The 26,103-nt window shown below is 38.8% G+C and overlaps 1 protein-coding gene across 1 annotated transcript in view; it reads right to left on the bottom strand.

The window, feature by feature from the left end:
- Positions 1 to 8,046: 8,046 nt before the first annotated feature.
- CDH2 (cadherin 2) overlaps positions 8,047 to 26,103 on the bottom strand; it is a 248,326-nt gene continuing 230,269 nt past the window's right edge. Inside the window, exons 15-16 of the mRNA XM_020870897.2 lie at positions 21,586 to 21,750; positions 8,047 to 9,458 (exon numbers count right to left, since the gene is read on the bottom strand). Of these exons, the coding sequence (XP_020726556.1) occupies positions 9,252 to 9,458; positions 21,586 to 21,750 (372 nt within the window). The 3' untranslated portion in view covers positions 8,047 to 9,251. The remainder of the gene's footprint in view (positions 9,459 to 21,585; positions 21,751 to 26,103) is intronic.

The raw sequence follows: 26,103 nt of genomic DNA on the forward strand, positions 1-26,103 counted from the left end.
CTTTCCCACAAAGTAGAAACTGAAAAAATAAACTATCACTTATACATATACCTTTATCTTACCTGTTAATATATAAGTGATAGTTTATTTTTTATTTTTTCAGATTCTACATTGTGGGAAAGATAGTTAAAAAGACTACATGTGAATCAGTTCTAATGAGGTGGATGAAACTGGAGCCTATTATACAGAGTGAAGTAAGTCAGAAAGAAAAACACCAATACAGTATATTAACCATATATATGGAATTTAGAAAGATGGTAACAATGACCCTGTATGTGAGACAGCAAAAGAGACACAGATATATAGAACAGTCTTTTGGACTCCGCGGGAGAAGGTGAGGGTGGGATGATTTGAGAGAATAGCAGGGAAACATGTATATTATCACATGTGAAACAGATCGCCAGTGCAGGTTGGATGCAGGAGACAGGGTGCTCGGGGCTGGGGCACTGGGATGACCCTGAGGGGTGGGATGGGGAGGGAGGGGGAGGGGGCTCAGGATGGGGCCAGGGAGCACAGGTACACCCACGGCTGGTTCATGTGAATGTATGGCCAAACCCACCACAATATTGTAAGGTAATTAGCCTCCAATTAAAATAAAAAAAAGAGAGAAGCACTATGATGAGAAGCCCATGCACTGCAACTAGAGTAAGCTCTGCTCTTTGCAATTAGAGAAAGCCTGAGCATAGCCACAAAGACCCAGCAGAGCCAAAAATAAACAAATAAATAATTAAAAAAAGATAAACCTAACATTCTTAAACTTGAAGATTCTTATTCAAAGTACATTAGTTTCAGAAAAAATAAAAAACCAAATTACTGTAGAAGCTGACTGGTATCCATTTGGTAATTAAGTTTATAAAGCATTCCTGAACACATAAATATTTCTAAGAATTATCCTTAAGGTCATGCTCAAACTTTTAAAAATTGAATAAATTAATCCAATATATTAAAATATACATTGATTGGGTATTAGAATATCTCAAAAATATCTGTAACCTCTAATGTTTCTGATTCATAAGCATGTTTCTAGTCAAGAAACCCACTTCACCGCAGTTCATTCCCTATCTATGAGTAGGCACTTAAAATAATCAGTATCACAATCCTTATGTGGACTTGTATTTTATTAAAGCAAATTATGAAGAGTAAATATATTCTCATACTTTTAAGTTGCACCTATAGCCAGGACAATCATTTGTTATTAAGAGAAATTAAGAGAATGTGAGTCACTTTAAATCTACAGATAATCTCCCCCAAATTTATTTTAGCTGCTGTAGCACATCTCTTCTTCCACCCAGAGCTTTTAATTAGATCAGCTAACAGAGAAAAATGGTGATATATAAACTTTCATTACCAACCTTATAGAAAAGCTTATGATCAATCACTAAGTAGTATCTATAAAAGACTGAATTTGCTGCATCAAGAAAAAGAGAAATAGTTTTGTTGCTTTGTTTCTCCAAATACCGTCTTAAAGGGGGTCAATCAACTGATACTTTCCAAGAAGAGTTTTTGCCTGTTGTTGAGCACATGGTAGAAATATACCCGTCAGGTATTTTATATTCGTATGGCATCACTGACTCAGTGGGCATGAGTTTGAGTAAAGTCTGGAAGTTGGTGATGGACAGGGAGGCCTGGTGTGCTGCAGTCCATGGGGTCGAACAGAGTGGACACGACTGAGCCACTGAATTGATTATCTCACCAGCATTCCCTATGACAGTGACACTTCAGGTTAGTATGGCTTTCTTTCGGTTTTCCAGCTTTTTCCTTTGAATATGAAAATGATACATTTTTTCTCTCAATGATGAAAAACTATTTAAACAAACAACTGTAAAACTGCAAGGTAAAAACGAAAGTAGAAATGGACCTATATTTTTAATGCCTTTACTGCTTTCATGCCATTGAGGCCAATCAGTTCACATGCCATTGTTCTGTAGACACTGTGAAGAGTAGCCAAGTATTAGTGGGTGCATTATCTCACTTGCCCAGTTCACTGAGGTTACCTCCAAAAATACATGATTGGAGACTACTGGTTCCAAAGATGGAGAATTGCAACAACCAAATCATTATCAAGACTGGTGTTGTAGCCAATCCTTATTTCTAATACCTGTTTGAAAATGGCAATAAAACAAATCTAAATGTATATGTTGTTTTGAAGATATAAAAGGCAAAATTATTCAAAAATTCTTAACAGTAAAGAGATGGACTGAGTGATAATCAGACAAATGCAAAAACAAAACAAACAGAAAAAAGAAGACATGTATGGCTATATAAAGGAGAGACAAAATGAAATTTAGGGCCCAAAGCACTAAAAGTCATCAAGCAAGCCATTTCTTCTAAAAACTAAAATCTAAACTACAGGATAGAACAGTTTTAAGCAGACATCAATATGGCCTGAAATACAGAAATCTAAAATGCTACAGAAACTGACAAATACTAAAAATAGTAAATCACTAGGTATTTGAAGAATAACGTTAACAGGATTAAAAAATGTGTACATTGTAATGAAGTGAATAAATAGTCTATATCAATAAATCAAAAAGTTAGGTCTTTGAATAGAAAAATAGACTTTTAACTACTCTGCTGAAGAAAAATAGAAAAAAGTAAAAGAAAGAAAAGGACACATAACTTCAGATATGAAACAGATTTTTTAAATGCCATATGGAACTTTCTATAAATAAATTTTTAAAATGTTAGATAGTTTCTTCAGGAAGATGTGAATTGTGAAAATTGCTCAAAAAGAAGGACAAGGTCTAAATACACCAAGTCCTACTGGGGAAAGCCTGTCTTTACAATGGTAAAATTGTAGAAGTATAACAAATTTTTGTGAGTAGATAATCCCAAGTTTTATAAATTATTCCAGAGCACAAAACAATGGCAGTCTTCCTAATTCTTTATTTGCAGCCAGAATAAATTTAGGACTGATACTGAACAAGAATAATGGAAACATACAAAAGTATAAAAAATTGGATGTAATTTTAAAGTCTTAAGTAAAATCACAGCAAATCAAATTCATCAGTCCATTAAAAGAATACCATTATGACCAAGTTGCTTCAGTCGTGTCCGACTCTTTGAGACCCAGGGGACTGTAGCCCGTCAGGCTCCTCTGTTTACAGGATTCTCCAAACAATAATATTAGAGTGGGCAGCCATTCCCTTCTCCAGGGGATTCTCCTCACCCAGGGATCAAACCTGTGTCTCCTGCATTGCAGGCAGATTCTTTACCACTGAGCCGCCAGGGAAGCCCATGATCAAGGAGGGTTTATTCCCAAAAGTCTGACTCAATATTGGAAAACCTAATGTCATATTTCACCATATGAATGGATTAATATTTTATTATCTCTATGGATGAAGGAAATGCATTTTACTAAATTCAACATGAACACTCATAAAATCTTTAAGTAAGCTAGCTATATCTATACTTATAGGAAATGTTATACATAATGATGAAATACACAAAACCATCCTATTATAAAAATGATTAAAGCTTACAATTTACATTATTACTAACTATACAGGAAATAAACTAAGTATTGATTTTGGAATAAGGAAGAAAACCTCATTATATATAAAAATGATTATCAGAAAAATCTGAGAAAATCATTTAAAAGCTATTGAAAATCATACAAGAGTAAAATGAGGGTTAGAAACAAGATAGATAAATAAATAAGAATAAAATTCCAATACAATAGTAAAAGAATCACTTCAAAAAAAATGCTGCAAAAGTAGACTGTCTTAATGAAATTAAAATTATAATATAATAAAATGTCTAATGAAACTTTATAAAAGTGTATATATGATCTGAAAAGTGAGATTATGATATTAGATGGGATAATAGATGAAGCTATTAATTCTTCACAGCTGTGTAAAATTTCCAAGAAAAATTGTTACAGAACTTGACAAAACTTTCTAAAATTAATGCACAAAAGAAATATAAATATAGAAAATTTTTATTAGAAGTAAAGAACAGTGGGAGAAATGACTTGTCAGAAATGATTTTCTAGTATAAAGATCTCGTAATGTGCAGGAAGTAAGTAAATTATCAATGGAACAGAATAAGTGATCTAGAAACAATCATACATTTCTATGGGAATTGTGTATAAGATAAAGGTGGGTTATGATTGGCTTAATGAGTGGTGCTTCGGAAATAGACCACCTATCTGTAAGTACTTTAAAAGTTAGATTTCTATCTCATACAAAATAATTTCCAGTGAATTAAAGAGCTAAATAAGTGCAAAGCAAAAAAAAAAAAAAAAAAAAAAAGACAACAACACTGGATAGTAATTGTATAATTTGGAGGTGAGAAGACCCTCTCAAAAACCTACAGTTGAAAATACTGACAGAGTAGATCACAAAAAACAAATGTTTATCAGTAAAACACCATAGGCAAATTTACAAGATTGGCAAAAGACCAGGAAAAAAAATGCACGAAAGTTCTTACTAATCAATTGGAAAAAGCCAACTAATTTAATAGGGAAACAAACATAGGCAATTCAAAGAAACACAAATGGCTAATAAACATAAGAAAAAACAATCACCAACTAATCTCACTAGTAACCAGCGAAGTCTTAATTACATGAGATTATTTTATGTTGTCTATCATATTGGCAAAACTTTTAAATGTGTAATGTTTCAGATTGTTGAAGATGAGGATGCATAGACTTTTATACAGTGTTGTTGGGAGGGTCAATTGGAGTAGTATTTATTAGGGCAATTTGGCCATGTCTCATTAAAATTTAACATGCACACATTTTTATCATGAAAAATAACCCATTTCACAGAGATTATAGCACTTTGTATGCAAGTTTATTGTTGACAATATTGCAGAAGTGACTCAAATCACTAGAAACGACCTAGAAAAACATGTTTCTGGATGGGCTCCATAAACCACGTTCATAAATATAGTTTTCAAGGTTTTATTACATCACATGGTTACAATCACTTTACAGAGTATTTGAAACTAGTACTGTGGCCTGACTTAAAGGCTACCTTCCAAAGAAAAAAGAAAAAAATCCTTGGCTAGATTGTCTTACATTCTGTGGTTACTATTTTGAGCAGCATAAAATCATTTTGCTAAAGAAGGAAGTTGCTGGCTTTTAGAAAGCCTTATCATCTTTTAGCTAAAAGGCACTTTAGAGTAACATTAAAACACTTATAATTTTAGCCATATTTAATTAACTACTCTCCACGTTCTTTAATCTAGCAATTCCATCTCCAAACATCTCATTTAGAGAATACTCCCAGGCAGAGAAACATGCACAAGGCTATTAACCGATCATAGCATTTTCTACAGTAGCTAAAAAAATCAGAAACAACCAGTTACTTAGGAAATGGCTAAACTATATGCCCAATTAAGGAATACTACATAGCAATTAAAAAGGACGAGGTAGATATATACACTAATATGAAAAAACTTCCAAGATTCACTCCTAGTGAAAAAGACAAGTTACAGAAAATACATAATGTATCATCCCACTTTCATGAAAACAAAACAAAATAAAATCTTTATGGAAACCTGTGTGTAAAAATGCTTTTTTGGAAAAGACTATAAATTACATATCATTAATAAACAGCTAAATAGAAGTTCCTCCTATATCAGAGCAGGGGGCTTCTACTTTCTGTTTCCCATTTTTTTTTTCCACAAAGGAAACCTAGTCATGCATTACTCCAGCAAAATACGGAAGTTTTGAAAACAACTATGTTTACACTTACTGATTGTGTCTATATAAAATGCTTATTATTAGTGTTAAAAATTAGTACATTGAGAATTTGGTTACAGACCACTATAATAAAGTGAATATCAAAATAGTCACAAAATTTTTGGGGGGTTTCCCAGTGCATATAGTTATGTTTATACTATACTGTACTAAGTATGTAATAGCATCATGTCTAAAATATACACATATCTTAATTAAAAAGTACATTATTGTTAAAAATTGCTAACCATCATCTAGCCTTCAGTGAGTGATAATCATTTTTGCTGGTGCAGAGTTTAAAATGTTGCAGAAATTGCCAAAATGTGGTAAACTTGACTCAATGGACATCAGTTTAAGCAAACTCCAAGAGGTGGTGAAGGACAGCGAAGCCTGGCATGCTGCAGTCCATGGGGTCGCAAAGCGTCAGACACGACTGAGCGACTGAACAACCGCCAAAATGTGACACAGAAATAAGACTGAACAAATGGTGGTGTAAAAATGGCATGATAGATGTGCTTCACGCAGAGTTGCCGCACACTTTCAATTCGTAAAAAAAAATGGCAGCATCTGTGAAGCCCAATAGGGCATAAAAAGGCATAAATGGCATAAAACGAGGTTTGCCCGTGTTAGAGATGTATGTGCGTGTTCAGTCGATCAGTTGTGTCCGACTCTTCGTGACCCCATGGACTGTGGCCCCCCCAGGCTCCTCTCTCCATGGGATTTCCCAGGCAAGAATACTGGAGTTGATTGCCATTTCCTTCTCCAGGGGATCTTCCTGACCCAGGAATCAAACCCGAGTCTCTTGAATTGGCAAATGGGTTATCACTGAACCATCAGGGAAGCCCTTGTATTAGAAATAGTCTGTCACTGAACATCAGTCCTAAGAAAGTAATTGAAAGTGTTTGTTACCTGAGTGCTATGAATTTCAAATATTGAGATGTCTGAATTTAAAAAGACAGTTTTCATTTGAACATACAGTAGTACAGAGGTGCAGTCTAAATATCCATTTTAAAAAGACTATTCCAATCAGCAAATTTACTAAGTTTTATTATGAAATTCCACAGATAAGCTCTGGCATCTAAAGATTAGAAAAGTGAGACGAAAATATTGCTTACAGAGCAAATTGATAGAAAAGTAAATTTTACTCTCTAGTATGAAATTAAAGCGAAAAACCACATGGAGTTAGAGGAGGTATACTGTATTAAGTTTTTTCCAAAGTGTACAATATAAGTATGTGTAATGCAATAATGATCATAAGGAATATAGGAAAAAGCAGTGAGGATTTTTCGAGATTCTTAAAATTCATTTATGAACCATACTGTGCACTGAAAAATTTTATGAAACTGAATAAGGTGATTTTGCTTTTCTGTCCTCTGTGACCACACCAGCTAATACTGTGCTGTGTGCTTGAATTTTGTTGAGTAGATTTTAAGTGTTCTCACCACATACACATACAAACACACACAAAGTATAACTATGTGAGGTGATATATGTGGTGAGTGACACGACTGGGGAAATCATTTCATAATGTATACATACACCAAGTCATCACATCGTATGCTTCAATATACAAAATTTTATTTGCCCATTATACCTCTTTAAGAAAGTTAGGGAAAAAATTGGTCCAGTTAATAAACAGAAGTCAAGCCCAAGTGTATTTCACTAGATACATCAAACAATGGCTTCAGTGGATTGCCTGGGAATTCCCAGCATCCACTGCACTTTCCAGGGCCAAGTCTATCACTTTTTAGCGAGGTTTTCCTGCTGTGGGTTCTCTAGTGCAGCGGTCCCCAACCTTTCTGACACCAGGGACTGATTCTGTGAAAGACAATTTTTCCATGGAATGGGATGAGAGTTTCGGGATGATTCACACACATAATATCTATGATGCTACTGCTAATCTGACGGGAGGCAGGGAGTTCAGACAGTAATGCTAGTGATAGGGAGTGGCTGTAAATACAGATACAGGTCTGTGGCCTGGAGGTTGGGGACCCCTGCTCTAGTGGGAAGAGCCGGTTAGAGTCAGCGTAACCACAAACAGGAGCGGAAGGGAATAAAAGCACAAATGATGTTAAGAATTACACAAAATTCACTGATGTGATTTGCATATACCACCTTCAGTGTAGTCGATTCCTGGGTGGCTTGATGTTTTCCTTCTATGATCAGAAGATCCACAGATTTTTCTCCACTGCTCACCGGACACGGCTGGCTGCCACGCTAAGGGCTTTTTGATGGTGAACAGTGCAAGAACCAATTCATACTTTTGTACTGCAGTTCTCAATGCAACTCTAGGACCTGGAATTTTTGAAACATTCAAAGCATCTCAAGTAGAAAAGAAAAAGTTCAAACCAGTCACCAGATCCAAAATTAGCATTTTATTCAGAACGCTGGGGTCAGAGGTGTATCATTTATATTCTGGTACACAATACAGAGGCAAAGCTGTTGTCAGAAGTCTCTCCAGTTTAAAAGCTTTTTTTTTTCCATTTTTTTTTAAAAACACACACTGCAGTAGTGCCACCAGTGTCAGGCCACCCCTTTCATTTCTTGTCTTTCCTTTTTTTTTTCTTTTTTTGGTACAAATTATGTAAAACATTTGTGCTAAGAACTTTTCTCCCTCCCCAAACAAAAAAAGAAAATAAAAAATAAAAAAAAATTAAAAAATTAAAAATTGAGTATCCTAACTACAGCTCAACAATTGAATCAAATGTCACTTTGTTTTGTAAATACTTTATCCATAACGAAAGATATAAACATGCAAAAAACCTGAATCCATAGTCCAAATAATACATACACATGTTCTGAAGTTTCTGCACTTCTCCATAGACTATGCCAATAAAACATTATGTACACATACCATTTTTTACAGTGAAGTGGAAAAAATACAGTAAATAAAAAAGTGTACATGGATTAAGACCAAAATGTGTCTAACATTCTAGTTTATGAAAAAATTCAATTTTGCTACAAATTGGTGATATGAAAACTCCCTTTATTTGCAACCAGCTGCGTAAGTTTTAAGATTTTAGTGGAAAAAAAAAAACAAAAAACAAGAAACTAAAGTCTAAAACTAGAAGTAATGTACATTTTCCAATCTCATGGTCTCAGCCCCCAAGATAATAAAATTGCTCCATGAGTGGTTTGTCTGTTTAATTCCATATTTTTAATAAAAGCAAATGCGATGTAACAAAAGCGTGTCGAAGCATATCATGGTTTAACTTACTGCTCCCACCACAAAATATTTTGTCTTTTACTTATCATTTCAGAAATCAGTACCATTAAAGCCTTAAACATAAAACTAATTCCAATCTGAAAAAGGTACAAAAAGGCACATAAAATCCCAGTGCTTCTGTACTGTAAAATTCAAGTGTGACTGAGCTCAGTATTTTTCCAAACAGTATTGGATCACCGATATTCCCTCTGAGCCCAAATTGGTTTGCAGCCCCTGCCAAAGCCTCCAGCAAGCACTGTGCTAGTAGACTACAAAGTTAAAGCCTAGCTTCTGAATGCTTTTTGGGAATATCAGTTGCAATTGTTTGTACTTGTCCAAAAACCAAGTTCACCCTGAAGTTCAGTCGTCACCTCCACCGTACATGTCAGCGAGTTTCTTGAAGCGGGGCCCCCAGTCGTTCAGATAGTCATAGTCCTGCTCACCTCCACTACTGGAGGAATTAAGGGAGCTCAAGGACCCAGCCGTGGAACCACTGCCTTCATAGTCAAAGACTAAGAGGGAGTCGTAGGGTGGAGCGGTGGGATCGTTGTCAGCAGCTTTAAGGCCCTGCAGTTGGGAAGACAAGGAAGGGATGAGAAGAGGGTTACAGTGAGCGAATCCACAAGCAGACGTTAGTGGTCCCGGGGCATCAAACACCTGTTTGTAAGTTTCCACCTGCAGACCACCAAATGTGCAACCCAGAGAAACTGGGATTATCACTATGTTTGAAAGTTAGACAAAAATCAATGGATGTGTTTCCTCTGCAAAGAAAGAACTGTAAGGAATCTAGCTCAGTGAGGCTAGTGAGGCTGAGACATACCATGGGACGGGGTTAACTGGAGAAGGCAGTTCACAGGTGACAGAAATGAACCACCAACGGCCTGAAGCTAGAAAGGGAGGATCTTAAATGAAGTCTGGTAATACATCAGTATAACAATACACTGGACAAGACTAGTTTTGAATGATCACTCGTGGAGTGAGTTATATGAAACAATATGGAAGGCGATGAACTCATGTGATATGTGGACCCTGATCTATGTAGCGTCAGAGTCATAAGATTTTGACAACGAACTGGTTTAGCAGGAATTACATGCAGGGCAAAAAGAGACATAGAAATGAGTGCCATAGCGGCTCTGCCCTCTATAATTTACAACCTAGTAACAGGCATTACTATATTATGACACAAATGATAAATAAGTAACAAAGCTATGAAATTTAGGCAAAAATCATCAGGATGCTAAAAACAAACACTGATTGGCTCAGAGAGCTGGGTGTTCAAGGAAGAAGTGGCATTCTATCTGACATAAATTTGGAAGGGTATCAGAGGAAGAATAAAGACAGGCCAGATGTGATTATAACAAAAGGAAAGTTAGTCACTAAGTTAATCAAGAACAGAGTGACTTCTACCATCCACAGACTCTAGAAAAGTCATGATCCAATATTAATACACAGTATAAATATTGGGGAAGTGGGTCCTAACAATCTAAAATTATACACACACACACACACACACACACACACACACACACAGGGCTCTTAAAAAATAATTGAAAAAATAAGAACCAGTGAAATGATTATCAATAAACTTAACTCTTGTACAAAGATGTTTTTTATATATAACTCATGTATCTGCAGCTATTTCACAATTTCTTGACGAAACTTTAAGAATTTAATGTATGTCTATTTGCCACATACTAAGTATTTATTTAATTTTTTCCCACTTCCATTCTAGCAGTCCAAGATAAACCACGGTTAGTCTCCAGTCACTCTCTCTCCCCACAACTCTGCTTTTTAAAATTTTGGTGGGCTCATTGTGATTCCTCTTGTCCAAGATGTGATGAATCGTCCAATTTTAGATCAATCCTTCCAATCCACATGTGTTTCATGAATACATGTTTTTTTTTTTTTTTTTAAATCAGTACAATGGAGGAAGAGGAAAAAGAGCATGAAAATTACGGTCAGTATGTGTAGTGTTAAGAGGTCAGACACTGGGGTGATACCTCAGCTCTGCATAGTACGAGTTTCGGGACCTTGGCTGAGTTCCACCAACCCCATTTTCTAATCTTCAACTGTAATCACAGTAATACAATCATTATGAAGCCCAAATAAAATAAAGGTGACCCAAGGGTATCTCCCCACAGTAGCTGGCACTTGTTACAGTTCAGGAATATTAGTGAATTAAAAAAAATTTTTTTTTAAGTTTAGATAAAAAAAATTCTTGCTTTGGAATTTGAAAAAAGAAATGTGGAGACATGTTTTAAGGGAATGAGCGAAGGCAAAAGGAGAAGGGGAGAGCAGAGACTGAGATGGTTAGATAGTATCACTAACTCAATGGACAAGAATTTGAGCAAACTCCGGGAGATGGTGTAGGAGAGGGGAGCCTGGCATGCTACAGTCCATGGGGTTGCAGAGTTGGACAAGACTTAGAGATTAAACAAAAACAACAAAGGTTTTAAGAAACAAAATGGCAGTTGCTTGACTTCAACCAAAAACCTTGAAAAAAAGTATACACTACCACTTCCTCATGCCCGAGTCTGTCTCCCCAACAATCCTAACCTTTAATTAAATACCACTTTTCATCTTCTCAAGTACACTATAACCCAGACATGCCTGTGTAAAGTAAAATAAAGCAAGTCTCCCTCAAACTACATCCATATATAACACAAAAATAATTTTAGATAGGATTTTCTTGACTATATTTATAGAATAAGCTAAAGGACAAATCTGTTCAGCCTGAGATGGGCAAACTCCAATTTCTCAAAATTCCTGATCTCTCTTTGTGGCAGATTGTGTTACTGTCCTTAATGATTCACCATCCTCTCCCCATGGGTGGATCACATGCTTACAGCACCACAAGGACCACCCTGGAGCCAGCTGACTTCCCCAACCCACGGTCAGGCTCGGCCACCCAACTGACACTGGCCAGTTAATGGAAACAGAAGCGTGGAGACCTTAGAAGAGTCTAACGCTCCATCAGCCCCCTCATCTTTCTCCTCTGCCTGCCAGGAGAAGGGCCTGCCCCAGAGGCGAGTTTTCCTTCTGCCTGGATCCTAGAATACAGAAGACATGTGGATCATGGTATCAGCACAAAACTGGAAATACAGAAAGGCGAAGACTAAGATGAACTGGAAAGCAACAGTGGTGTGGCATCACGTGTGCCTGGATTCCGGGAGATGAAAGCCATGGCCTGTGTTTCCTGTGACCTAGAATAATTACTGGAAGCTGCCTGGTTTTCACTGGGGTATTAAAGGGCCTGAGACTTTCATCAAATGTCAACACCACCTAATTGACATCCTCAAAACAGATATCAGTTCAGTTCAGTTCAGTTCCTCAGTTGTGTCCGACTCTTTGCAATCCTATGGACTTCAGCACGCCAGGCTTCCCTGTTCATCACCAGCTCCCAGAGATTGCTCAAACTCATGTCCAAAGAGTTGGTGATGCCATCCAACCATCTCATCCTCTGTCATAACCCTTATCCTCCTGACCTCAAGCTTTCCCAGCATCAGGGTTTTCTCCAACGAGTCAGTTCTTCTCATCAGGTGGCCAAAGTACTGGATTTTCAGCTTCAGCATCAGTCCTTTCAACACATATTCAGGGTTGATTTCCTTTAGGATTGACTGGTTTGATCTCCTTGCAGTCCAAGGGACTCTCAAAAGCATCAATTCTTTAGTGCTCAGCTTTCTTTATGGTCCAACTCTCCATCGATACATGACTACTGGAAAAACCATAGCTTTGACTAGACAGACCTTTGTGGCAAAGTAATGTCTACTTTTTAATATGCTTTATAGTAGGTTGGTCATAGCTTTTCATCCAAGGAGCAAGCATCTTTTAATTTCATGGCTGCAGTCACCATCTGCAGTAATTTTAGACACCCCCAAAATAAAGTCTGCCACTGTTTCCATTGTTTCCCCATCTATTTCCGATGAGGTGATGGGACCAGATGCCATGATCTTAGTTTTCTTAACATTGAGTTTTAAGCCAACGTTTTCACTTTCCTCTTTCACTTTCATCAAGAGGCTCTTTATTTGGTTATATCAAAACAGATATAACATAGTCCTTATACTCACTATCAAGAGTCTCAAAAGTATTTCCCCCCTTTTTTTCTATTGGAGCTCTACAATGTTGTATTATTTTCTGTTGTACAGAAAAGTGAATCAGCTCTAAGTATACATATATCCCCTCTGTTTCAGATTTTCTTCTCATCTAGATCACCACGGAACATTAACTAGAGTTCCCTGTGCTATATAGTCAATTCTCATTAGTTATCTCTTTTATGCTTATGAAGGTGGCACTAGCAGTAAAGAAGCGGCCTGCCAATGCAAGAGACGCAGGTTCGATCCCTGGGTCAGGAAGATCCCTTTAAGTAGGAAATGGCAACCCACTCCAGTATTCTTGCCTGGAAAATTCCATGAACAGAGGAGCTTGGCAGGCTACTGTCCATGGGGTTGAAAAGAGTCAGACAGGACGGAGCACAGCACAGCAGTGTATATATGTCAATCCTAAACTCCCAATCCATCCCACCCCATTTCCTGCTTGGTATCTATGTTTGTTTTCTATGTCTGTGTCTCTATTTTCTGCTTTGCAAATAGGTTCATCACTTTTCTAGATTTCACATATATACATTAATATATGGGATTTGTTTTTCTCTTTCTGACTTACTTCACTATTTATGTCAATCTTTAGATTCATCAAAAATATTTCTTAAAAATTTTTAACTCCTACTATGGCTTTCTGATCATTCTGATGATTGCTGAATCTATGTTTTATTTCTACACTAAAAAAAAGAGGTTAAGGCTATAAAACCCATGAGAGGTCACTGCAAGCCAAAACATCAAATGCTGTCTCAGGTTCTTCTGATTACAAAAGGGCAAATCCCACTGAACTTTTCAAGAATTCTTAGGCGAGCCATCTTTCTGGGCCGAAGGTTAAGTACTTTAAGTCCCTGCCACTTGGGGAGCACCGATTTTTATCCGAGAATAAAATATGACTTTTCTGGGTAAGGCATTATATAAATTCCGGGTACTATTTTGGTAATTCTAAAAAGATCATAGTCAAGTCCTTAGAAACTGATCATGACAGGCAGGCAACCAAAGTGAACACACAGATAAATCCGCAGTGGTGGGGGCACAGAAGCTCTGGTTTTCTTTATGGAATCCCTTTTTTTAAAAATTTATTTTTGGCTGTTCTGGGTCTTCGTTGCTGAGCTGGTTTTCTCTAGTTGTGCTGAGTAGGGGCTTCTCTTGTTGCAGAGCACAGGCTCTAGGGTGCTGGGCTCAGTAGCCGTGACACACAGGCTTAGTTGCTCCACAGGACACAGAATCTTCCAGGGGCAGGAATGAAACCCAAGTCCCTTGCATTGGCAGGCGGATTCTTATCTACTGTACCACCAGGGAAGTCTCTGGGATTCCTTTATTTGTTGGTGTGGACACCATTTCACATGATGTCTGACACACTTTTGCCAAATTTACAAAAATCTATATGTGTTTCTCTTTCCCTACTGGGTCTGACTACATTTGTAAGATGATGTGTTTGTTCTACCTTTCTTGGAGAGACAGATCTTGAACTCTGGATAAATCTGAACTAGTTTCTGCAGTCAGCTGCCTCTGTCATATCAAAGCTGCAGCTCTGGCTGAATTCCTGGTGACCTTGTATTTATAGACTTCTGATCCCATGTTTTATGGTGGAGACATGCTTTACAGGGACCATAAACACCCACATTCTTGTGTGAAGGAACACATGAGGGATATAAAACCCAAGAGTCAGTCCCTAACAGTCAGTCCCCTATTGTCTCAAATCTACTAACTCAGTTCAGGTCATCATTACATCCTGCCTCAAAGTATTAGTTGCTCAACTGTGTCCAACTTTTTGCGACTCCATGGACTGTAGCCTGCTAGGCTCCTCCATCCACGGAATTCTCCAGCCAAGAATACTGAAGTGGGTTGCCATTTCCTTCTGCAGGGGATCTTCCCTACCCAGGGATGGAACCCGGATCTCCTGCACTGCAGGCAGATCCTTTACTGTCTGCCCCACCAGGGAAGACGTCCAGGGAACATCCTGCCTGGACCATGGCAAAAGCCTCTCTAGAGGGTTTCCATGTCCTCAGGACTCTACCTGCTTCTATCTTGCCAGCTACTATTGGTTCCTCTCTCAGACATTATTTGATTATTTGATGTCACACCCCCAACCCCAAGTAAAACTTTCTGACTGCTATCCCCTGTAGCAATGCTTCCAAAATAAGGGAGGAGTCCCCCTGGGGGTATGCAAGATGATTTTTAAATGGTGCACAGGCATTTTAAAACAATTATTTTCATTTAAAAGCAGTTAAAATTGATAAAAAATTTAAATACATCATAAAAGCTGTTTGTAGACATGGAAAAGACTAGGAGGTGTTACTTAAATGTCTGAAGCCGGATGTTATGGTAACCTACAGGATATAGTCAAAACCCTTCAAGGAGCATTCATTTCACCTTTCCCTTGCAACTCTTCTCAATTCCAGCATCCATAGCTGAATTATTCACTAAATTATTCAGCAAAATCCCCTCAAACCTAAACACATCTTATTTTTGGAGTATCTCCATGTTATTTACATATTCATTTCCTGCTAGCTGAAATGTGATTCCTTTTGTTTAAAATGTCCTATGTCATATTTTTTTCATTTGATTAATTTCCATCCATCTATCCATCTGTTTAAAGGCCATTAAAAATGTCACTTCTGTTTCCTGGAATTCTTCCCCAAATCGTGACTGAGAGTAGTTCCTGTGGTCTCTCTGGTCCTCTTTATCTCTATCGCCATACTTTGGTTATACTGGATCATGACCTCCCTTTCTGCTGAGGCGGTTCTGTACTCATCTCAGATGCTGCACACGCTGCCTGACATCCAACAGCTATTCTAGACGGTAATTTGTACTGTTGTCCTGGGCTTAGTTTGCTCACTTTGGCACCTTGCTCATGTTTATATTTATACCTTTCAGAAGAAGCCAGGATTTAGGTTTAAAATATCTGCAAATATAAAAGTATATCATGATCACATGACAGTGAAATTCTGTGACTTATGAGTGCCAACATTACTACATCCTTTTCTGGAAAATTCACTTTACTTCAGTATTTTTTTCTTTTGGAACTAGAGCTTTTTACTTGTTTTATTTACAATTAAAGGGCAGTACAAAGTTTTTACTCCTGAATAGTACCTTGTAATGATAATATGATACTGATAGTAATTAAGAGATTTTACAGTCACTATACTAAACACTTTATGTGGACTGTATTATTTCATCCTCACTGCAATCTTAAAAGGAGGGTCTATTATTATCCCCATTTTATAAATAAAGAAACTAGAAATCTAAGTGATTACATCTAAGGACCCTAACCTTATACAAGGTTAACAGAGCTGTTAAATGAGGCACCTGGATTTGAACTTCAATGCCTAACTCTTGTAAGAGTGGACAGAGATAAACTTAAAATAATACATTAAATTTAATTATTAGGAGAAAAAAGGCAAATATTTTAAACTTTGGTAGTTATTATAAACAAATTATTATAAACAAGTTATTCCAGGAGTACCTCCCATACATTTTTAAATAATATTAATTGAAAGTTGGTCTTTTAACTGATTTGGTTAAAAGAAATATGCCCTTGGTTTTTATATTTCTGAGATAAAGAAAAACACAGGATTAATATAGTTATTGGAGGTATGCTAATATCTACTGTTGGCCTGAGATTAAATTACTTTTAGTTTCAACTTTTCACCCTCTGAAGATCTTATTTAAAAGTTTCAAAACAGAATGAAATTCTGTGCTTGAAATTCAAAATGTGTGATTTGGTTTATGCTATCTACCAGTCTAGAAATGTTATCATTTTTGAGATTTATTATTTAAATAAACAAAGTAGAAACTGTTCTCATGAGCTTACCTATTCTTTACATCTATAAAAACACTCCAATTATAATCTCCACTATATTCTTCTTCCTGTGGAACATTCAGTACTATGCTAAATCAAATAAAACCTGGAGATAAAGAAATCTGTTTGCATTTTAAATGTAGTTATAAAATGTGCTTGAGTTCTTTCTAGGTGCCTTCAACTCAAAACTTTACCTGTATTTATTTTTATCAGTCTAGTTATAGAAAGATACTGAACAAGTCTTAGTGGGTGTGTTAGATGGAAGAATCTACATAGTGAGTTTGAATGTTATCTCTGATTTAGGTCTTTTAACGGTTTGAGTCCACTGAACTTTCTCACAGAACTGATCGTCACATCCCTGGACCCACTTTGTAGTTGTTTTCTGTGATACCTTAAACGCTTTAGACTTTCTGTGTCCAAAAGTAGGGCATTTCTAGGTATAGACTCTGGGTTCCCCTTTCTCCACCATATTTCTCTGTCTTACAATCACGTTCAGTTTTGAGGATTTAGCAGTCATGTGGGGGATGATTTCCAAAAGTGGTCCTTTTGTCCATTCATGTACTCACCAAACCAGCTTGGCCACAAGGGCCCCCCAGGGATGCACCCTTCCCCCTGGACCACCTGAGGGCTCTGAGGGATGAGCAGGGATGCTTGGATAGGAGTAATGGAGGGAGGCGAGTTGTAGGTACAAGCGGATGCCGCTGATGGCGCCCATCCGTACTCTGAGTGCCTGACCCTTCATGGGCTGATAGAGAGGAACTAATATCTAGAAAAAAAGCAAAGGGCATTCCAAGCAGGAAACACTGTGCGGGGCCTGGCACTGGCATGGAATTACAGGCTGAGATAAGGAACTACAAGTAGAGGTCTCTGTGGCCTGCCTGTAGAATGCAGGTGGGGGAGGGGCCTGAGATGAAGCTGGACTGCCGAGGCAAGAACCAGATCCAACGGGGCATCCTGTGCCTGGCAAGGGGAGAGTTCAGATACTGGAATGTTTGCCTGGTATGGAGATCGTGCGAGGAGCAATTCGGGGAACTCATACCGAGAGCCTCGCCCTCATTGTCTCATCTATGTATCACTGGCACTGGATGGACACAGTACCTATATGGTAGTTATCCAATGAATGAATGATCCTAAACCAAGCTTAAGAGGACTGCAAATGAGTCAGCCGTTTCTAACAAAGGCAGACAATTTTCAAATTATGAATGGGCTGTATTTCAGAAGTTGATGTGCAAAGTCAGTTGTTCAGAACAAACTTTTTCATTTAGGTATTCACACGTTATAATCTCCAGCCACTGTTGAAACTGTACCTGGGAAAGCAGATTTCCACATGGAAATCCCTACTGTGCACTTCTTCCTACTGTGCCATTAGAACGGTTGGGTCACTGAACCTTATTACCTAAATACTCTCCTCTCTTTACTGAAGGAAGTCCAGTCATATTTTTTCAAAAATGGGGACGTCCCCGGGGGCTCAGTGGCTAAGAATCTGCCAGCAAGTGCAGGGAACATCGTTTCAATTCCTGGTCTGGGAAGATTTCTACATGCTGTGGGACAACTAAGCCCATGAGCTGCAACTACTGAAGCCCAAGTACCCTAGATCCCGTGCTCCACAACAAGAGAAGCCACTGAAATGAGCAGTTCATGCTCCACAACTAGAGAGTAGCCCCTCCTCGCTGCAACTCAAGAAAACCTGCACAGCAACGAAGAACCAGCACAAAAATAAATAAACAAATAGTGCATGCCCCACACACCTGTCACAGTCCTTGAATTCCTTGCAACAACAGAATCTAGGAGCTACTCAACACAGTAGATGCTTAGGTTACACAGAGAAGGTCAGGAAATCACCCTCATCCCAGAGAGAATGGACATGCTGACACAGGAGAGAGAAATACCAACAGTTACACCCCATGTGAGGGCTATGACCCAGGGAACGTCTTGGTATTAATAATAACCCTTCACAGAGGTATCAGAACAGCTTCAGAGAGAAGAGGATATTTGAGCTGCATCTGAAGGCTAAATGGGTATCTCCTGACTCCTATGAAGGAAGGGCTTCGGAAAAGCTGTTGGCTGTTGTAAAAGTTGTTGTTTAGCCGCTCAGTCGGAAAAGTTAATTTATAGTTAAGCCTCTGATGCTTTTGAGGGGCTACAAATAGTTTGGCGGGGCCGCAGCACAAGAAGAGAATATGGATGGAAAGGAGGGCAGGACACAGATTACAAACAGCCTTAGAAATGACCCTTAGCGCTTGAACTTTGTCTTCAGAAAAGAGGAGTGTCCCGATGGAATGGAGGAGTCCCACAGAACAGTGATACTTTAGGGATACCTTCAGGTGAGTATCTGTTGAATTTCACTGAAGCCAGAATTCTTGCTTTATGAGTCCAATGCCTATACCTACATTTAGGAGATTCACCGTGTCTTGAAATCCAACAACCACAAGAATAAACAATAAGGATGAAAGTTAAATTAGAAGTAAACTCATCAGGCATGCTTACATATTCAAAGATATCTAGTTATATATATGTGTGTGTGTGTGTGTGTATGTATATTCCTGCCGATTCCCCTAACCAAGCCTACTATATAAATAATATGGAAAAGTCAGGGCATATTTTTATACATAAAGGAGCTACCTGCACTCTGTTTTTGCCTTCTGTTAGCTTTTAAATCATGTCAACTACAAATTAATCTATTAACTATTTAACAGAATTGAACAGATATGTTCAAAAAGCAGCATGTATTTTAGGAATAGATAGTAATGAATATTTGTAAAGACAGATTAGCGAATTGTGTTTCAAAATTTTTCCTACAAACTATAAGAGCATCTAAAAACTAAGGTAGATTGATTATGTAGATGTAATATATGACTGTTTCAAGGAAGCCTAGGAAATGGGGCTTCCCTGGTGGCTCAGATGGTTAAAAAAAAAAAATCTGCCTGCAATGTGGGAGACCTGAATTTGATCCCTGAGTTAGAAAGATGCCCTGGAGGAGGGAATGGCAACCCACTCCAGTATCCTGGCCTGGAGAATCCCAAGGACAGAGGACCTAGTGAGCTACAGTCCATGGGGTTGCAAAGAGTCGGACACAACTGAGCCACTAACCGTTTCATTTTCAGGAAATGAATCTTATCAGCACAGGACTGAAGGCAATAATGTACAACAGATGCTTTCCACTGTGAAAGGCACTGAGACCAATCCTGGCCTTGCTGTTTCTGAATGCCAGGACACGGCCAGAGAACATGAGTCCTGTCATATATTCACAATCAATATCAATATATATCGTTCTCTTAAACTAACAATAAAAATTCCAGAGAAGAATTGCAGTAAAACTGTAGACATGATCAAAAGAAGCAGTATTAAATCATTTGACTTCAAAACTTCAGGATTAAATGTAGCAGAACTCTTGGTCAGTAATGAAATAAAAGAATGCCATAATAATTTTGACAGTGGAAATCATTATCTGTTATATTCAACAGAGAATTAGCCTGCCTCTTGCAGAAGCTCTTAAAACTCCTCAACTAGACAAGTATTTAAATCACTTACATAGTATTTAATTTAGCTGCGCTTCCTGCTAATCTTATTTGATGGAACTCTCTAGTCGTTGGGTGCATGCGTGCTAAGTTGCGTCAGTTGTGTCTGACTCTTAGTGACCCTAGGAACTACAGCACATCAGGCTTCTCTGTCCATGGGATTCTCCAGGCAAGAATACTGGAGTGGGTTGCCATGCCCTCCTCCATGGGTTCTTCCCAACCCAGGGATCAAATGCGTGTCTCTTATGTCTCCTCACTTGGTAGGTGGGTTCTTTACCACTGAGTCACGTGGGAAGGCACTGAATTCTCTTCATTTGTGGGATTCAAAGGGTACAGTGTGAGGGAAATGAAAGCAAACTATTATTGCATGTATCAGTGCTAATAAATGAAATCAGAATACACTATAATATCATTGGGGCTTTCTTGGCAGCTCAGCTAGTAAAGAATCCGCCTGCAATGCAGGAGACCTTGGTTCGACTCCTGAGTCAGGAAGATCCCCTGGAGAAAGGACAGGCTACCCACTCAGTATTCTTGGGCCTCCCTGGTGGGTCAGTCGGTAAAGAATCCGGCGGCAACATGAGAGACTTGGGTTGGATCACTGGGTTTGGAAGATCCCCTGGAGGAGGGCATAGCCACTCACTCCAGTATTCTTGACTGGAGAATCCCCATGGACCGAGGAGCCTGGCGGCCTCCAGTCCATGGAGTCACAGAGTCGGACACGACTGAGCGACTTAAACACAAAGCATAATATCTTTGGCCTATTGATTACTTGTAATCATGGGAAAAATCCTTGGGAGAGAATGTGACTAATACTGGTAACATATAAGGCTGTGATTTACAAATACAGAATAGCAGTTGACAGATCTCTTTTGGGCTGAGCAGAGCCATCTCATCTGTTCTCTGTTACTGAAGTCACATTGGCTTTTGCACAAAAATAACATTAAAAAAAAGCTGTATTTTAATAAACTACATAGCTATATTCTCATCAAATTGTGGTCTCCATAGTACTTCTGTTGTTTAGTTATGCAGTTGTGTCCAATTCTTTGCAACCCCATGGACTCTAGCCCACCAGTTTCTTCTGTCCATGGGATTTTCCAGGCAAGGATACTAGAGTGGGTTGCCATTTCCTCCTCCAGGGGAATCTTCCCGATCCAGGTACCGAACCTGCATCTCCTGCACTGGTAGGTGAATTCTTTACCACTGAGCCACCTGGGAAGTCTCAATAGTACTGTTAGCATCCAATAAACACCCTTATAAAGAAAGAGAGTCCCCCTCGGCACCTCATTAATGAAGTCCCCGATGTCCCCCGGGTGCGGGGCTGCAGATCGAACCGGGTACTGGGGCTCTGCGTGGATGGGCCTCTCATCCAACCGTCGGATTCCAACTGGCTTGATGGCATCCGGCTCCACCGTATCAGGCTGCTGGAGCTGGCTCAGATCGTAGTCCTGCAAGAGACAAGGGCAAAACCCCATGGAAGACGGGCATGAGGATGGGAACTCACAACCTCTGTCTCTAAATGCATGCCCAGAATGCACAGAAATGAATGAAATTTAACATAATGGAAAAGTTGCCACTACGAGCTTTTCATGTTATGATTAAATATTGCTTTCACGCAGCTCTTTCTTCTGTGTTTTTCATTTCGACAGTCTGTGCGCCATCTGCTTTCCTATGTTCCTCATCAGCTTCCAATAGGAAACAGCAGTGAGAGGAGGTCCCGCTACAAAATGACTAAAAAAATCGACTAGAAAATATGGTAGTACCACAGAAGCAAAAGTGCTCATTAAATGTTGATGGGGTTCCGAACAGGCTGCCCTCAGATATGGCAATGTGGCATATTAAATATCTGAAGCTCAAGCACTCTTTTGAAAAACAGCTGAAACAAGAAAGTCACTCTGACTCTCCCCATCTCACCCTTCTTCTCTGAAACAGGTCACAAAATTCTGATGTGAAAGGCCCCCCTCTCCTTAAACCAGGAGGAGAGAAACCCTCCTTACCACTAGAGAATAGCATTTGGGACCGAGAACTCTGTACAAAGAAACTTCCTTTTTTTATGATAGTAAAACTATCTGTTTATGATATAAAACTCAGAAAATTAAAAATTATAAAGAGAAAGTGATCTCATCTATAATTCCACAATGTAATAGTCATATTTGGGTGTATTTGGTTATAATAAAGTGCTATTATTTTTTAAAAAAAAATTTATTGGAGTATAGTTGATTTACAATGTTGTATTGGTTTCTGCCGTATGGCAAAGTGAATCAGTTATACATGTACATATATCCACTCTTTTTCAGATTATTTTCTCACATGGATCATTAGAGAGTATTGAGCAGACTCCCCTGTGCTATAGAGTAGGTCCTTATTAGTTATCTATTTTATATATAGTACTGTGTATCTGTCAACTCCAATCTCCCAATTTATCCCTCCCTGCTCTTACTCCCTGAGAGTCACAGGTTTGTTTTCTACATTTATAACTCTATATCTGTCTTGTTGATAAGTTCATTTGTGCTCTTTTTTAATGTTCCATGTATAAGTGATATCATAACAATATTTGTCTTTCTACGACTTACTTCACTCAATATGACAGTCCATGTTGCGGCAAATGACATTATTAACATTTTTTAAATGGCAAATTTTTTTCAAACTAACCCTTATCCTCCTAGTGACTTCTTTACCATTTACTACTCTAAGCCCAAGACCTCTGTCTTATCAGTTCTCTACAAAGTTACTATTTCTTCGTCTACAGGGTATAAACACTCCCATCTCTGGTCACTTCTTCCAGGGCCTGCATTCTCTTGTGGAGATTCCCACATGGAGGTAAAAGTTCCATCAAACGTGTCTGTTCTTCTCCTGTTAATCTGTCTTTGTTGGTTTAATTTTCAGAGCCAGCCAAGGATACTTGGAGGGTAGAGAAAACTTTTCCCTCCCCTAAAATATTATATTGCTTTAATATTAAAAAAATTATTGTAAGTGTATGTTCCTTTACTTAAAGGAAAGCTTTAGTTCATCAGGGTTTCAAGGCCACTTCACTCTTTCTTCTTTTCAAACATCTGTAGGAAGTGTGTGCATGCTCAGTTGCATTTGACTCTTTGCAACCCTGGGGACTATAGCCTGCTGGGCTCCTCTGTCTATGGAATTTTTCAGGCAAGCATCCTGGAGTAGGTTACCATTTCCTCCTCCAGGGGATCTTCCCAACCCAGGGATTGACCCACATCTCCTGTGTCTCCTGCATTGGCGGGCAGGTTCTTTACCACTAGCGCCACCTGGAAAGCCCCCTCAGTGCCTAGAGTCTGACACTATTATGGGTGGGACCAGTCTGACCTGTGGCCTTTTTTCTTAAAGAATGACTTTGACATTTTTAGAGGATTATTTAAAACAGTGGTCAAGAAGAATATCCTACTGAAACTATATATGGGGCCCGAAGCCTTACTATTCAGTCCTTTACAGAAAAAGTCTACCAACCCCTGGCTCAGAGGTATGATGGAGTGTGTATTCTCTTCCAGAGCAGTCCTGGGGGTATGTCTTTGAAATAGAGCCTGTCCACTTTGTGAGGCAGAGAAGAACTTGGGAAGAAGGATGCTCTGGGCACTGGTTAGGCCCTTAACTATTTTGAGCTTTAGCATCAGCCAGCTGAACAAGAATGTCCAAAGACACTAAGTATAATGTGGAAATGAATCAAAATTTTAGGTTTGGGCAAATACTTTATAGTTTTCAAACCTCTAAATTCTGGTAATAAGAAACATCACATCCCCAGCTTAACCAAAATTATCTAATTCACTGTTGATATTTACAGAAAGTACAGATTTTATGGGACTCTTTTTAGTTCAGGCTTCATCTCTGTCTAAAACCAGCTCAAAACTGTTTACAGTATCTCTATAGTGGTTTTGATTCATTCAACGCTTGAATATTTACCATGCTCTGGCAATGCTCAAGATCCTTTACATATGTTCGCTCATTCATGCTCTGAACAACATTGTGTGACACTGTATTTTATTATCCTCTTTTAAGAATTGAGGAAACTGAGTCTAAATCACTCAATTCATATGTCAAAGGCTCCAGATCTAATAAGACACAGAGATATGCTAGGACTTCAAACAGATTAGACTCCAAAGCCTAGCTCTTGTCCCAGCTACAAGGTTGGGATGGATGAGGGAGGAGGGGCAGGAATATGAGGAATGATTAAAACAACAGCAAGAGGGGAAGGGTCACTGATATTCAACCCACTCTGTACCAGGCGCTACACCAGCCTCCTGTAAGTGTCTTCTCATTCTCATAATTTGAGATAAAGAAACAGACTCGGAAGGGTTGACTAACACGTACAAGGTCACACAGCTGCTATCCTATTGACATGAGCATCAAAACTAGGTGTGTCTGATTTCAAAATGTCGGCCTAAAACCAAACACTAGGGACTTCCCTCGTGGTCCAGTACTTAAGACTCTGTCTTTCAATGAAGGGGGTGTGGGTTCAATTCCTGGTCGGGGAGCTAACATCCCACATGCCTCAGGGCACAAAAAACCCAAAACATCAAGCAGAAGCAACACTGTTAGAAATTCACTAAAGACTTTAAAAATGGTCCACATAAAAATAATCTAAAAAATATTTAAAAAAAAAAAAACTGAGCTCTGTTGAGATGCCTTCATTCTAGACTGCTGCTCATGAAAGTGAAAAGTGAAAGTGAAGTCGCTCAGTCGTGTCTGACTCTAAGCGACCCCATGGACAGCAGCCTGGTAGGATTTTCCAGGCAAGAGTATTGGAGTGGGGTGCCATTGCCTTCTCCCTAGACTACCCGCCACTAAACAACTCCTTACCAAGGGCTTCAGCTAAGCTAATGAGTGAAGGCACTCAGAAAAAGCTCCTCCTCTGAGTGATGGACGAGGTGACAAGGGAGGAGGGGAGGCAGGTACGCAGACTAGGGACAAGTCAAAGTGGGATGTAAACTCGGGACAGTGTCAAATATAGAATGCTCAGAAAAGGAAAGAACACATCAGGTTTGCACCTTGAATGACATGTGGGTTCAGGAGAAAAGACTGTTCTGGAGGAATCCACATTGTGAGCAAAGGCACGCGGATGCAGTCTCCTGTCAGGGGAGCATAGTTTAAAGCATCCATACAAAACTTGAGTGAAAACACCTTGATCTTGCACACATGTGCCTCCATTTAAAATTTTATAGGACGTATGAGTTATTTATAGACTATCTGAAAGCAGGGGCAGACAATGATACGACAGATGCAAAAACCTTTGAAATGTTAAAATGCTTTTCACAAAATAGAAAGGGGGATTCATTTAGAGAATTCTGAATGCTTGCATGTGAAGAGGCATGGTTTTCCATGCCATGTTTAATTACATAACTACCAAGCTTAATAGAGGGGGTAACCATGAGTAAGCATGTCTTCTGATGGAAGCTTTTTGTAGAAGGGGGAAAACAGACTGTAAGTAGATGGATGATGACAGTTAATAAATATTTTTACACTGAGAGTGTAAAATGCTTTATTAGAGGTCTCAATTACATGAAATTAAGTAATTGAATCTTATGCTTAAGGACCGTCTTTAGAGTTAGTCACTCAGTCGTGTCTGGACTCTCTGTGACTCCATGGACTGTGGCCCACCAGTCCTCTTTCCACGGAATTCTCTATGCAAGAATACTGGAGTGGGTTGCCATTGACCTGGTGACATATTTCTTGACAGTCTTCAGTATATCATGATCATTCCATGTAAGAATACAGATCGATTTCTGAGGCATAACTGAAGACATGAGAGGCCGTGAGATATGCCTGTGCTATTTCTTATGTGGAAAGAA

This window comes from Odocoileus virginianus, chromosome 22 (genome assembly GCF_023699985.2).
Source record: "Odocoileus virginianus isolate 20LAN1187 ecotype Illinois chromosome 22, Ovbor_1.2, whole genome shotgun sequence".
Lineage (NCBI taxonomy): Eukaryota > Metazoa > Chordata > Mammalia > Artiodactyla > Cervidae > Odocoileus > Odocoileus virginianus.